Source organism: Scleropages formosus, chromosome 6 (assembly GCF_900964775.1).
Source record: "Scleropages formosus chromosome 6, fSclFor1.1, whole genome shotgun sequence".
In the NCBI taxonomy this organism is placed as follows: Eukaryota; Metazoa; Chordata; class Actinopteri; order Osteoglossiformes; family Osteoglossidae; genus Scleropages; species Scleropages formosus.
Genome location: NC_041811.1, coordinates 13,371,730 through 13,386,004, shown reverse-complemented (window position 1 = coordinate 13,386,004; position 14,275 = coordinate 13,371,730). Strand labels below are relative to the sequence as shown.

At 44.3% G+C, this 14,275-nt stretch overlaps 1 protein-coding gene across 2 annotated transcripts in view; it reads right to left on the bottom strand.

Moving 5' to 3' along the window:
- The window catches only part of slc12a2 (solute carrier family 12 member 2), a 56,958-nt gene extending 42,980 nt beyond the window's left edge, over positions 1-13,978 (bottom strand). For both annotated transcript variants that reach the window (XM_018744787.2, XM_018744788.2), the window contains exon 1: positions 12,701-13,978. In XM_018744787.2, coding sequence (XP_018600303.2) covers positions 12,701-13,261 — 561 coding nt within the window. In that variant the 5' untranslated portion in view covers positions 13,262-13,978. The remainder of the gene's footprint in view (positions 1-12,700) is intronic.
- Positions 13,979-14,275: the final 297 nt, after the last annotated feature.

Below are 14,275 nucleotides of genomic sequence, written 5' to 3'. Positions count from 1 at the left end.
GACCCAAACAACAAAAACCACCATTAAAAAAAAAAATTTGGCTTGCAAACTCCAATGCAGCATCTCAGTTTGAGACCAAATAAACAGATCTAAAACAAAGTATAATAGTGATAATGGAACTGAACCTCTCAGGAGGGTCTCTAAGGGTCCAGGAGGTACCTCTGAGCTAAGCACGCACACAGCCTGAAACCGCTTGTCCCAAAGCAGGGTCGCAGCAACCCGAAGCCTAACCCAGCAACACAAAGCATAAGGCTGGAAGGGATGCCAGTCTGCCGCAAGGCACGCCAAACAGGGCTCAAACCCCAGACCCACGAGAGAGCGGGACCTGGCCAAGCCTGCTGCACCACCACGCCCCCCTCTGAACAAAGCACTTAACAGAAATTGCTTCTGTGACAATCTTCAGCTACATGACTGGATCAGTGTAACAGTGTGCGGTATGAATGACTACGCAATAAAAGCACAAAAAAGTGCTTAATGCTGAACAAGTCCCCTTTTGAAGCAAAAAGTTAAGTTAAAAGGAAATGTGCCATTGTGCTTTGAGTATAGACACTGTTACTGATGCTGTGGGTTCTGAAGAGCTGTTTTATCTCACTGGGTGAAGGAACACAAGTAGTGCTTCATTGGCATTGTTCTTTAAACTGGAACATGAGTTTCAAAAACTCCAGAAGAAAAGTAGAATTGCAAAGAAGAAAAATGGATAGACAAAGCAAGGAAGGAGGAAAAAATGTCCAGACACACAAAACCATGAGAGATTTATAACAGTATACACTTCACCTTAGGAAAGAGAATACATTCTCAGAACCCAAACTAATTATCACTGCATCCTTTTTATACCATCTACATCAAACATTCCAGACCACAAAACCAATGTGGTAAATTCTGGAACACCTAGAATAGTGTATGCATACAAGCGGGGGGAAACCAAGGAAAGTGTCAACTTTAAACTGTTAGCTTAAACTATGCACCAGAAGTTGATGCAACACTTCAGCGCCCCCAATTATTATAATTTGCACACAAACGCCTCATGTAATCTGCTCTTGTCATTTTACACTGCACGGGAATACGTGCAGCAAGTGCTGCTGGCCCATTTGGGCGACGCATTAGGCCTGAGCCAGTCCCGGGAGTCCATTCGCTAGCACACAGGAAATGAGCCCTTGGCCAGAAATGTCACCTAATAACCTATGTGCCATGGCCCAGGGCCACCACAAAAACAGACCACTCAATGTTTCACCTTCAGCAGAAAGCAAACACCAAAAATTGTTCCCCATCTCATAATACGGCCTTTGTCTCACTAAATGCAAAAAGTCACTGGCAAACTTACAGCTAGCAAGCTCAGATAATTACAGGATAAAAACTGTAATGACGACAAACTGGGTGGAAATTCAGCTCATGAATTAAAGGAAGATGTGTGGGGAAAGACACACCTAAGGGGATGTTCTTGGCTTCTGGTTACAAAGAAACCCAATGAAAATGCAACTATCTGTGACCCCACATACGCTGTGGGTCACTAGCAAAACCGGCATGCAATATTCGTTTAAGGGGAGAGCAGGATTCCAAACCCAATCACCAAGCAAGCCATGATGCAGTGGTGGCTGTGCTGTGGGGGGGAAAAAGGTCACTTCCTGTGCATGTTTGTTTATATGCTCCAGTCAGAAATAGACCCGTTTTCACTTTTCAGGAAATGAGTACATTTCAGGCTTGCGCAGGGGTTACAAACCTTATCCTGCCTTCCCATAATGCAAATATCCTGCAACTTGGCAATTGTGTGCTCAGATATTCTTGGAGCAACATGGATGAGAACAGCTCATCCTTATTCCCACCAGGTTTTGAGGGGTTCCCTCTCTGAATAGGGACAGGAAGTGAGCAGTGAGACATGAAGTGAACCCAACTGACTCCATCCATATTCTTGTCAGAGTAAAAGGGGCCCAAACAGTATGAACCATCAGATTCAGTAAAGTGACCATACACACTGAAACACCCACCACTGAACCAAAAAACTGCAAATGGAAGGTCATAGAAGGGAACCAGTCATCAAGGAAGAGCACAAACTTAACATACACATTTGGTGCGTCATCCAGCACACAAAGACCTGCTAGCATGATCCAGAAGCAGAGAGGAACCCAAACAAAACAGGTCAGGAGACACCAAGAGATGGGCACAAAAATACCCCAACATGTTTACTAGTGAGCTGCAGACAGTCAATGGGCCTCCACCCAGCACATGGGGCATTTATGTGACCATCATTGTTACCTTGGCGTCACGTGATGTTTGTGGGAAGGCCTGGGGGATACACAAAGATGACGAGCAGAATGGTAGACAAGGTGACGGTTCTAGCGTGTCACAAGGTCAAGGCAGGAACAAAAGGGCAGGAGGGGTGAGGTAGTGTCCCCCCACGGGGTGCAAGGCCTGCCGGACAATTGCTCCGTGTTTACAAGGTAGCTGCAACGGTGGGTGGCGCGAGACAGTCAACACTGAACAATCCAGCTGCAAACTAAACACCAAACAATCAATTTGAGGCCTTCACTATGGAACTGCCTGGATGCACATGCATTTTTTACTCACTATAGTAAATCTCAAAAACACAAGCAATTTCACTGTAATCTTAAGACTAAGTGGGCAGGAACTTACCCACTGTTACAAGCTGGAGCAGTAACCCGTTATACAAGATGCAGATTAAGACAAATATTCATCATGTGCATGTTCACTTAAGATTTTATTAATTTGACAAAGATCAAATTAATCACTCTGCCAAGAAATATTCCCAAAAAAAAAAAAAAAAAAAAAACATTGTGGATTTTAGACCCAATTCTCCTTTTACAGGTGTAGGGAAATCCATTTCTTTATATGCACTTAAAATTATAATGAAGTGTTTGAAGAGTAGGCTCCCACTGAGTGGGAAAGTCCAGAAATTTAATTCTTTCATGAATATATTTTAAATTAACATTATGAACTGTCCATGGCATTTAGGACAAGTATAAATACTTGAACAAGTGATTTTTTCCCTCAACCTGCTGGATTATCGGCAGTCTACCATGCCGACAATTGACAATTTAACGGAATTATCGTGCATTTATTTGTTGACAGCCAGCATTAATGACTCGTTCTTCCAGTTACCTATAGAGGGCACTGGGTGTGAACTGGAGGCCATGACAACAAAAGCAAGAAATGATCCCTCCTACGAGGGCTTAAAGCTCTCCTGAACATGGTACGTCATCTGTGTACCAACATGTAGTTACCCCCGAAGCCCCAACGCACAACCTTTCCGCTCACTGCCTCTGAAGTCCCAGAGTGCTCCCCTCGCAGTCTCTGCCTACGAACACCCTTCTGTGGGTGTCGTCAAATATAACCAGTTACCCAGTAAGTAAATAAGCCGTGTACACAAACACGTTATGGAAAAATGTCAAAACCTGATTCACCCTACTTTATGTAAGGGTTCTTTTACCAAAATGGTGCCATATTTAAAGAAAAAAAATCCTTACAAAATGGTCACCCGCTGCCTTACAACAGCAATACGGTCATTCGAGATGATTGAACTGCACCAAGAGGGTGCCTCTATAACAAGGGGGTCCATTGTTGCCAGGGCTCCTCTAGTCACTGGCCATTCAGACACAATCTCAAAAAAAAAAAAAAAAAAAAAAATGTGTCATTTGAAACTATTTATAGGCAGGGCCCATTTGGAGGCAAGGGCACCAACTTCAGTTCTGTCAACACGGTGCAGGCCAGAAACTTGGGCCACCCATTCCTTTCCATCATGGGTGAGGACTAATGAATTTCTATAAAAAAGATATCAAATTTTCATGCCGAGAAATTAAAATCTTTGAAAGAGATCCAAAGGGGTAAACAAAAAGATCTAAAACTATCTCAGGAAGTGCTTCTATGTAAATTCATGAGCAGTGTTGCTCTCTGAGGCAAGCTGATGACTCAGCAATTTGGGGTTCCTCTTCCCTCCTTCCTCATTCCACCATAGGTCACTGTGAAAGTCAACATGGAGCTTTGCAAACATCTTTGTAAAAGGTACTGTGAAACTGACAGCTAGGTGGTCTTGAAAACCATATATAGAAAATGAAATTTTAAATAGTCATTTCTCTTCTCGTGCCTCACAATAAATTCCCAAAAACTTACCAACGTCTGAGTGCTGAAATTAACATGATACACTTTCCATACTAAGGCAAAATTAAACCAGTAACATTGCATGTCTGCATCCAGAAACAAGTTCCTGTTCTGCACCATTCTTTAAGAGACTTTTGTAATGGAAGGTTCACAAAGTGTAAACCAGGAGATTTTCCCAAAAATCAAAAAGTGAGCCCCATATTTATGGGACAGATGGGATACATGTATGTTTAAGAGTACACTGAGTGCAGTGAGAGGCCCAAAGATTTCAATCTGAAAATGCTGCCAGTACAGCAATTTACAAGAATGCATTGAGGGTCAAGGCTTGAATTTAGCCTTGCTATTCCAGCTACATCCAGCAGCTTTAAAGCCCTGTTACAAAGAATGCAGCAACAGTTGGTTAGGCTAAATTTTCAGTGTTCCCTTTGTCCTTGAATGGACCAAAAAAAAAAAAAAAAAAAAAAAAAACCATAAGCACCACTGAGTATTCCATGACATCACGAAACACTTATGAATATTTACTTAAGCAATTTACTATCAGTGTACTTGGCCATGCCTGCGTTTCTGTTCGTGATAGGAAGACGTTCCAAAATCCGAAACAAAGCCCCATACATTATAAAAGGTAAACACTTAGGTGCCTGAAAATAAATTGCTTCAAAACCAGAGACTTCAGTATGGCTCAAGGTTGAGCCACTGTAAAGGGCAGGTAAATAAAGATGCAACAGCTGACGCCTACAGGCAGTCACAGGCAGAGATGACGCAGCTACATTATTCAGAGTCCCAAGTTTGCCATTTTCAGATCCACATTCACCCCAAGTCATGTCAGGTTCTACCTGGCATTGGTCAGTCTACAGAGATAGAAACGTGACAGCAATTCTGCTGTTAGCAAGCCAACACCACTGTTTCATAAACATAACATGGATCTGCTGGCAAGCTGCTAAGAACTGGCATGATACTGCCTTCTCCCATCTCTCCCCTTCTCCTGCCTGCCTCTTTCCTACCTCCATAAAGCGTGAGGTACTGTCACTTCCTGCAGTATGACAGCAAGCCCCAGGCAGATATGTGCACTTCCTGCATCAGAACATAAACAGCACCACGTGGAAAATAAGTCCTCTCTCATGCTTGGCACAGTACGACTTCCGCTTCTTTGTAAAAGTCAGCATACTCAAACCAGGAGTGCGATCTCCTTCCAAAAAATCTGATTGAATCAGATGACCAGAGGGGGAAAATTCCTCTTGCAGTGCTGTTTATAAAGTAAAGTTGTAATGAACTAATCTGCAAGACATTAAATTACACAGCCAGTATCCAATACAACTAGAGCCATTAATATACAAACCAAATTACATCATGCAAATACACAATTTGCATTTCCAGTTAACTAAAGTCAAAGTGAGAGGCTAGGGGTGAATGGGACAATTTTGGGGGTGAGACACTGCAGCAAGCCAATATTCTTCTGCTGCCACATTTAGCTCATAGCTCATCAAGGTTGCAGGCTGGTTCCAGAGGCCGCCCCTTATTCCCCATCACCATCCCCAGAGTGAAGGGACAACAGCTGACAGAAAGCGTATGGTGCCGTCACTGTGCACACTGGAGTGGCTGACTGTCTCAATACTGCAGGCTAGACCGTTTTAGGCAACTGTAAAATGTCACTAAATACTTATCCGTGTTTGGGCATTCAAAAAGCAAGTCATGTCTATAGCTACACATGGGTGAGCAGGAAATATAGCGATCAGAACTACTGCCTTTGGACCAAAAGGTTGCAGGTTCGAAACCAACATACACTTGTAATGCCCTCGAGCAAGGTACTTAACCTAAATTACTCCAGTAAAAATTACACAGCTGAATAAACAGGTAAATAATTCTAAGTAACTTACTGTTATAAGTTGCTTGAGAAAACATCAGCTGAATGAGGAGAAATTCTGTAATTAACACTAAAGCGTTCATTAATCACACCCAAGATAAAAGCACCATATCAAAAACACAAAATTCAAACACTAAAAGGGGCAATAAAGAAAACGAAGGAGAAAAGTACAGGCAGATCACCTGAAAGAGGTGAATTGAAGACATCTTACAGGTAGGCCATTGAAACAGGACAAAGAGGCTCTCTTCCCTCACACGAAAAGAGACAGAGGCAAGAAAAAAAAAAAGGAAGGCGGCAGTACAAGCTGCACAAGCATATTGCTATCAAGTGCTGAAACAGGCAAAACAGTATGATGTTCAGCCTGAAGACCATGGAGATGCGCTACTAGCTAAATAACCCAAACCACACTAGTCTCTCTCTGGTAAAAAGAGAGAATTTCCTCCACAATGTGGACACCTACAATTCATACTAATTTTGTGATTGTTTTATTACTGGGACTCTAGCACTGAATGGTGAAGTATCTTGTTCTTAGTTTAAAACGGTTACTCACTGAACACTGTTTGTCAGTGTGGTTAAATGTCTTGTTCAGTTTCGCATCATTATATCCTGCCTGGTGGAAAGATAAAGAACTTCTGCTTTGAGTCTTGTGTGCAGAGAAGAAGTTGGTAAGAGGTTTCTGCATGTGATTTGCACAGGCCTGTGTCTGCATCTCGCCATTTTCATTTTCAGTACAGTACTGCTTGAAAGCATGTGAACCATACAGGGATTGTCACTATCCTTGTATAAAATATTAAAATGAACCTACAAAGTCTAAATACTAGATCTTAAAATGCACTCATAAAATGAACAAATGATTATGATTTTCAGTTGATTCTACTGACCTACTTTGTTTAACCCGTTTTCTTGTAACGATCTCCTTGAAACCAACATGGAATTGGTAATTACACACCTATTTTGTCAGATGAAGAATGGTTCTGATTAAATAATTTTATGGAAAAACTAAGGGGAAAAGGGGTTCACAGTTTCAGGCAACACTGCATATACACAAATTATATGTGTCACACTAAGTATTTTTTCAGAGGAAGTCATCCGTTTTAAATGGTATAAAACCCACATTAATCAGGCACTGACCCGAAATCAATGCTGATTAGAGCTCAAAACGCTGGAAAGCATAAGAGAACAAGGGATTTTGGAACTGAAGATTGATCAAAGACGTTAAAAATTTCTTCAACATAGTAACCAGAAGTGTACACACACACTTTCTAAACCGCTTATCCCATACAGGGTCGCAGGGAACTGGAGCCTAACCCGGCAACTCAGGGCATAAGGGTGGAGGGGGACACACCCAGGACGGGACGCCAGTCCGTTGCAAGGCACCCCAAGTGGGACTCGAACCCCAGACCTACCGGAAAGCAGGACCCGGTCCAACCCACTGCGCCACCGCGTCCCCCCCTAACCAGAAGTACTGTGACACTAAATTGTTGAGAACAGTCTGTTAACTGTTCATCTTAGAACTCTTGCCCTGCCTGCAAATGGAGATGATATCCCAGAAGACTTTTCAATATCTGTTAAGTGAGGGTATAGTCAGAGTGCAAAAAGCCATCACCTAGCAATTATCACTATTAAAGATATAACTGCACTATTAGTTGCCTAGGAGAATCTTTCACCCAAAATTAACTGAAGTGGCTCATTTTTCATAATACACACACTGGCCAGGGTCCTCATCACAAATGAGAAAGTCACTGCCAGAAGCTCTGTTCTTTAACCATAACACTACCCACTGGCTAATGCCCTTAGTTATTTACACATTTATAGAGCTGGAAAATTTTACTTGAGCAATTTTAGGGTAAGTATCTTGCTCAAGAGTACAGCAGCTGGAGGTGGGAATTGAACCTGCAACCTCTGGGTTTAAAGGCAGCAGCTCCAACCGCTATGCTACCAGCAGTCCAATCATAGTTCTTTCAGTTGTGCTTTCGTGAAATGAGATGGCTATAAACTGAAATCACAGTGGCAGCCCAATGAGACAAACCCACTGGCTTTACAATGTCCGCATTAATGGAGAAATGATGAAGGAAGAAAGTGGGGAAATGTACAGCATGCCCTTCACCCCGCCTCGGCACGCATCCTGCCCACGGCCGAGGTGACACATGACCAGGACGTACTGTCAGTGTCAGAACAGGACACTGAAAATGTACCATTGTCTGAGGGGAACATAAGCGCTTTTCTCAACAATGCCCCATTAAGATGGGCCTGCATTAATGGCCATGTGGAGGGGGCACTGGAGAGATCACAAGTTTTATTATGTATGACGTGGGCGAGGTGGGGACAATTGCTCCAATGCGGTCCTGATTCATGGAAGCGAGATGGTACGGATGTGAACCATATTAATGTTAGCAGCGTTTAAAAATCGGGCACTGCCAAAATGCATTTAAATGGTTTAATTCTTGCAAAGTCAACATTCTGGAATCAAACACCTTAATTTCTGTTCCAATGAAGTTTTCCCCCAAACATGCAGAAAATTTTCTAAAGTCAAATTATTCTGAAGCAACATTAATTGTTGCTTCAGTATCTTTAGTAATGGCACCCCAAATACTGCCACGTCCACATTAAACTGGCACTCAAAGGCCTCGAAGAGCAAAAGCTAAGGGCACACTTTATAGACAATAAGGCAGTATTTCACAGCTGATTCCTCTGGCACCACCATGTACCCTCTAAGTGGCAATACACACAATCTGAAAACACATTCTATGCAACCTTCACTCAATATATCATGCAAGCTGTTAATCTGACAGCCGGGCTGGCTAATGGAAGTAAGAGACACCCCCAAAAGATTTGTCGCAGGGACTGGTTTTCAAAGTTGTGAAATGCCTGAGGATAAATATCACTGAAAGGGCAGCTAAGCAACTGCAAAGATAACCAGCAGTACCAAGGAAGGAAACTTGCACATTCCTCAATAAATGAACATTTTAGCAGGAAGCACATGAAGATGTGACCCAGCACCTGGTTCCAAATGGAACCTAGTGCTGGTGTTTCAACCCGGAAGTAAACTGATGCAAAGCCCGTTTTCCTGGCGCGGCTTGGATAACCGTAACATATCTTACTGCTTTTGTGCTCCACGCCAGCAAGGTCACCTTCCTGAGAAATCTTCCCCATCAAGTCATTTCCATCAAGGAGGGAATGTCTGCACTCTAGCTTACAGACTGTCACCAACAAATGGTTTGTATTGCAAAGACAAAAGGAATCATATACTTTGCTCACAAACTCACATTCCAGATGGTATTTTGGGAACAAAGGCCCCACGCTATCATAGCATGATAACTGATTCACTTAATTTTAGTTAAAAGCAATACTCAGCACCATGAAAAAGTCTGAGTATGCATGTGCACCTTGGGCAACACCCATATAGAACAAACTGAACATATAACAATACAAAACAGCCCAAAAGTGTCATACAACTCTGGGAATAGCTTCAGAAGAGATAGAAGACACAGTAGCTCACTTCCTGATCAAACTTGCTTCCCAAATTCCATTGGGGGGGGGTCCCCATAGTGTGTACTCAAACTTTTGACTGGTACTATGCCCTAAATATTTCTTCAGAAAACACATAACCAAGAAAATTTAAAAGAAATCCATACAGATCATAATTCTTTGAAGGGTAGTATACATTTTGAACTAGTTTAGATATTCAAGCTCTTACTGTTTAATTATTCACTTATTTTCAACTGCATGAAGAAGAAAACCTAATCTGGCATCACAGGCAATTGATGCTTTTTGTGATAACGGAGGGGAGGAGAGGGACAAGGCCAATATCCAAAACCCCCAGCCTGACAGACAATGCAGGGCTATTAAAACACATTTATTCCATCCTCCAGAGCTCTGAGCAGCCTGTACGCAGAAGATCCATTTTTCTACACCGGCTCTTTTCCAGCCCACAATGTGGCAGCAGTAGGAAGACCTAAATAATTCAGCACAATGCGCTTGTGCCTCACTGCTCCATGATGAATAAATCTGCTACGTCAGGGCTTCCCTCTGGCTGGTCAGTATCACGCTGGGTACTGCAAGGGTTCAAGTGACAGGCATCAACAGTTGGTCTTCATGCAGCCACAGACTCACCCAATAACGTCACTGACCAGATGTTTAATATATCTTCAATTTATTGAAATTTTAGAAATTAATGTGATATTGCCTTTGGCAACACTGGTCTGCCTTCTTCACAAATGGTAAGGCAATACTAACTATCAAGAGAAGCCCTCAATTAGAACTCTTGAAAAATAACTTGACAGCCAAAATGAAGACACCATTCACATTTTATCATCCTTAATTTGCAAAAACTATCTTAGGAAGTGCTTTATTGACAGATGAGGTAACTACATGGAAAAATGTGAACTTAAAGCATGCAATCCTGCCTGGTTCAAGAATCCCACAAAGGCTGTACTCTATTGGCCATCTCTGGTAGCGCCACTGGGGTTTATCAATGTGTGTGTGTGGCACTCCCAAAAGAAGCATGGCCAAGCAGTTTAAGTACTATGTACAATATGAGTACACTTACCTGAAACATTGAATATAATAGCTGCTCATCATTTCTGCTGTGGTTTCATACAAATCTGATCATCTTGAAGATCAGAGTCAGTGGGTGGGGAATTAAAGACTGCTTTGAAAGTGTGTGGAATAAATAGGTATCGGTACCAAGTCCATATAGCACGTGAAGCTCAACTAAATGTCATACAGAAAGCTCCTATCAAAATTCCATTTCTCTTCACAACATTTAAGAGGCATATATGCAGAAAGCACACAAGTGTAGATTTGAATGCCAGATGAAACTCTGGAGCAGTGAAGCCGTTTTCCAGGTCTCCCCATTGGCTTAAGTATGGCTTTTGAGCTAGTTGACTCTACTAAGGTTGGAGGGTTTGTTCATTACACATGGCTTTAGTCATTGCAGGAAAAGCAATAGCTATTCAGCTGCACCTGGAACAGGGTAGCAAACTAAATGTGGACCAAGAGCAGAACAGCACAATAACCTCTCACATGTGGATGAAGGATTGAGCTGGGCAGAGCAGAGCAAAACAACTGGGGTGGCAATATAAAGGAGGGTCTGAAAACAATGTATAAACACACACTATTTTTACTCACTTATCTGAAATTTTGCCAAAGTGACTCTCAGTATTATTTAGAATGTACCCTTTTATATAGCTATGTCATTTTTACTGGAGCAATTTAAGGCAAGTTCTATGCTCAGAAGGTACTACAGCAAGAGGTGCAAGTCAAACCTGTATCCTTCAGGTCCACGGCAGGCAATTCTGTCTAGAAATTCACTTACTGCCCCAGACCGCTGTACAACAAAAAGCCTACTAGAGAACAAAAAAAGCTTACATTATCTGCAGGGACACTACAAGAATGTGTAAATAGAAGAAATTTAATCGACTATTTTGCAAAGTATCAGGTTTTGTAAACCAACACATGGTCATGTAGTCTGGATATTTAAGCTGTGCACTTCAGATCCATAAGAGGAAACTGTGTGCACCAGTTGCCCAAAAGCACTGTACACTTGACATCAGGACCTTATTTCCTAAAATCACTATGTTTTCTACAGCCAATTAAGTCAGCAGGATGTAAAATGAAGATGTGAGCAGTAGCAGATTCACCCAGTAGTCACATACAGTTGAGGGAGGAGTGTAAGAGAAATTTCAGAGTAAAAAGGTATTTTAAGGGCCTGCACTATGATGTGTCAGAATGTGAGTGTGCATGGTGCAATCTGATGACAATTATACCAAAGCATCGTTATGTTATTGTGAAACAGCATGTGTTTATACTGGACTTACTGGACTTGTGACTAAAAGATCAAAGTTCACCTCCCAGGTGAGGGAATGGCATGTACTGAGATAGTAGTATACCCCAAGTGAGGAACAACAAAAAAGTCCATGTACAAGAAATTGGAAACTATACATGCTTCGGTATGTTTAAATCAAAAATTACAGAGCACAAATTTATTCTGGAATCTGAAGTGTGATGTAGAAGTAACATTCTTGAATAAGTATTAAGCACACAAATTTGACAGGTGACAGATCTTAAGCATCCTCTCATCTTTTGTCTGTCAGACAAAAAAAACTCCTGAAACCACCTGACCCTGTATTGTTCAGAGTCCTCCAAGAATGCAAATGGGGGGGGGGTGGAGTCTGAATATGGGAGAACTTGGGACAAGAAGGGGAAAAAAAGGGCCAAACATTCAAAAGCTGTCAAAGCTGAAGGCTTGTGAACAGTTCTGTGGTCCTCAATTATTTGTCTATACTGAAACTCAACAAAACTCTAAATAGAGGAACAAAACTGGAAAGTGACAGCCTGCAACAATCATGTTTCCATAGCAATAAGCATGAGGATTACATGCCTGTATGGCTACGGCTTTGCTCTTGTAATGTGGTAGCACAGGTGATGGCTTAAACCCGGGGTAACCAGCACCGATATCAATCAATCGATCGACCGATCGATCAACTGGACACCTACCTGTACCTTGCACAGCTGTAATGGCGTGTAGAAGAAGCAGCAGGGCTCTCTGACTCGATGCATGGGCCTGGGTTCAAGTCTTACCTTGACATCTTCATGATCTTCCAAAAGACTGCGCTGAAATCATCACAACCCTGCGGGCTGATTACCTGGAAGGTCACCCATCCCATTCACCCCTCCATACACCCAGCGCGTCCCCCCCTCCGCCCGCCCTCCCTCATGTGCCCTCACCTTGTCCAGCTCGTCGTGCAGCTCCGACAGGGTGGGTCGGATGAGCTTCTCCGCGAACGGGGCCGCCGTCTGCCGGTAGAAGTCGATGTTGGGCACGGCGTCGATGGTGTTGTGGCCAAACGTGCGCAAGTAGTACGTGTTCGTGTGCGTGTCGTAGTGGTAGTGATGCTGGCCGCCTGTGGATGAGTGCAGGCTGCCCTCGCTCATCACCGTATCCCCGTTCTGGAAACCTTCGGCGGGAACAGCGTCCGGGGGGCTCCCAGCGCCGCCGGGGTCCATGAAGTTCACCACCCGGAACCGGCCCTTCGCCTCCTCACCACCTGCCGCCTGCTCCTGTCCGGAGGCGGGAGTCGCCGCCGCCGCCTCTTTCTCCGCGCGCTTGCCGCTCGCGCACTCATCCTCCGGGGACGCGGCGGCCGCCTCCGCCACCAAGTCGACCTGAAACCGGCTCTGGCTCGGCGTGGGACCCGCGGGCTTCAAGCCAGGGTCCCCGGGGAGGGCGAGCTCCGCCGGGGGTTTGTCTCCCGACGCGGGAGAAGTGTATGGTGGCGGCGCTGACATGGCAGAAACGCCGCCGCGGAATTTAAGAGTTCTGACAGAAAGTCCGGCGCTCCGGTCCGGTGCCTCAGCAGCGCGGCGCCTCTCTCGCAGCCTCCCGACGTCCCCGGATGGGACGCCCCGGCAGAACTAGTCGAGCGGCAACGGCGCGGTCTTTGTCCGTACTAGTAGAGGGACTCCGCCAGGATGCTACTGTACTGGCGCTTCCGAGTCGAGCTAAAACCCTCTCCGTCACTGCCGCGCTCAGAGACCCGCGCTCGCGGCGCCGCCTCCCACCTACGGATGCGAATCGAGAAGGGCCCGGCGTCTGGAGAGCGATGCACGTTCCGGAGCCGCGACTGCATCGACCTCAGCCCCGAAATCGTCACCACCAGCACGGTCCGGCAACGGGGCTCGAGCCTCTTTCGGAGCTCCACACCGCACCACACACACACAGGGTTACTGTGCGCTGTCTCTCCTCGCCTCCAGACCTTTTATTTTTTATATTATTTCTCTCGTGTATTTTTGTCAGTCTACAGGATGCCGAGCGCCAACCTTGCCGCAGCTCCTCCTGTGCCAGTAGCGCTCTTTCCCCCGGCCGCTATATACACACACACTGACACGCGCGCGCACACACTGCAGCAGGGGGCATCGCTGGAGGGGCTGGGCTCCGACGAGAGCCGAAGCTCGCGAGATCTCACGTATTCTACGGCGGCGAGGAAAAGGCGTAGGGGGCGGGGCAATGCAAAAACAAAAAAGGCGCCTGAACGCAGCCGTCCTCGTGCTGTGGGCCCGTCGACGTTGTACGGGGAAAAGCGTTATACAGTGCGATTTCACTTTTCAATAAGAGAAATGTAACTACTCCTGACTGTTATAATCTAAGATGCTATTATAGTGACCAGAGGAGTATAGTTTGTTTCCATTAACAAAATTACCACTACTTTTGCAAAAGTTACTGTGTCATTGGAATGATTAACTTAATAGCGCTGTACTATAGCATTAAACACGAGACACGTGTGGCAGCTTAAGAAAAATGTT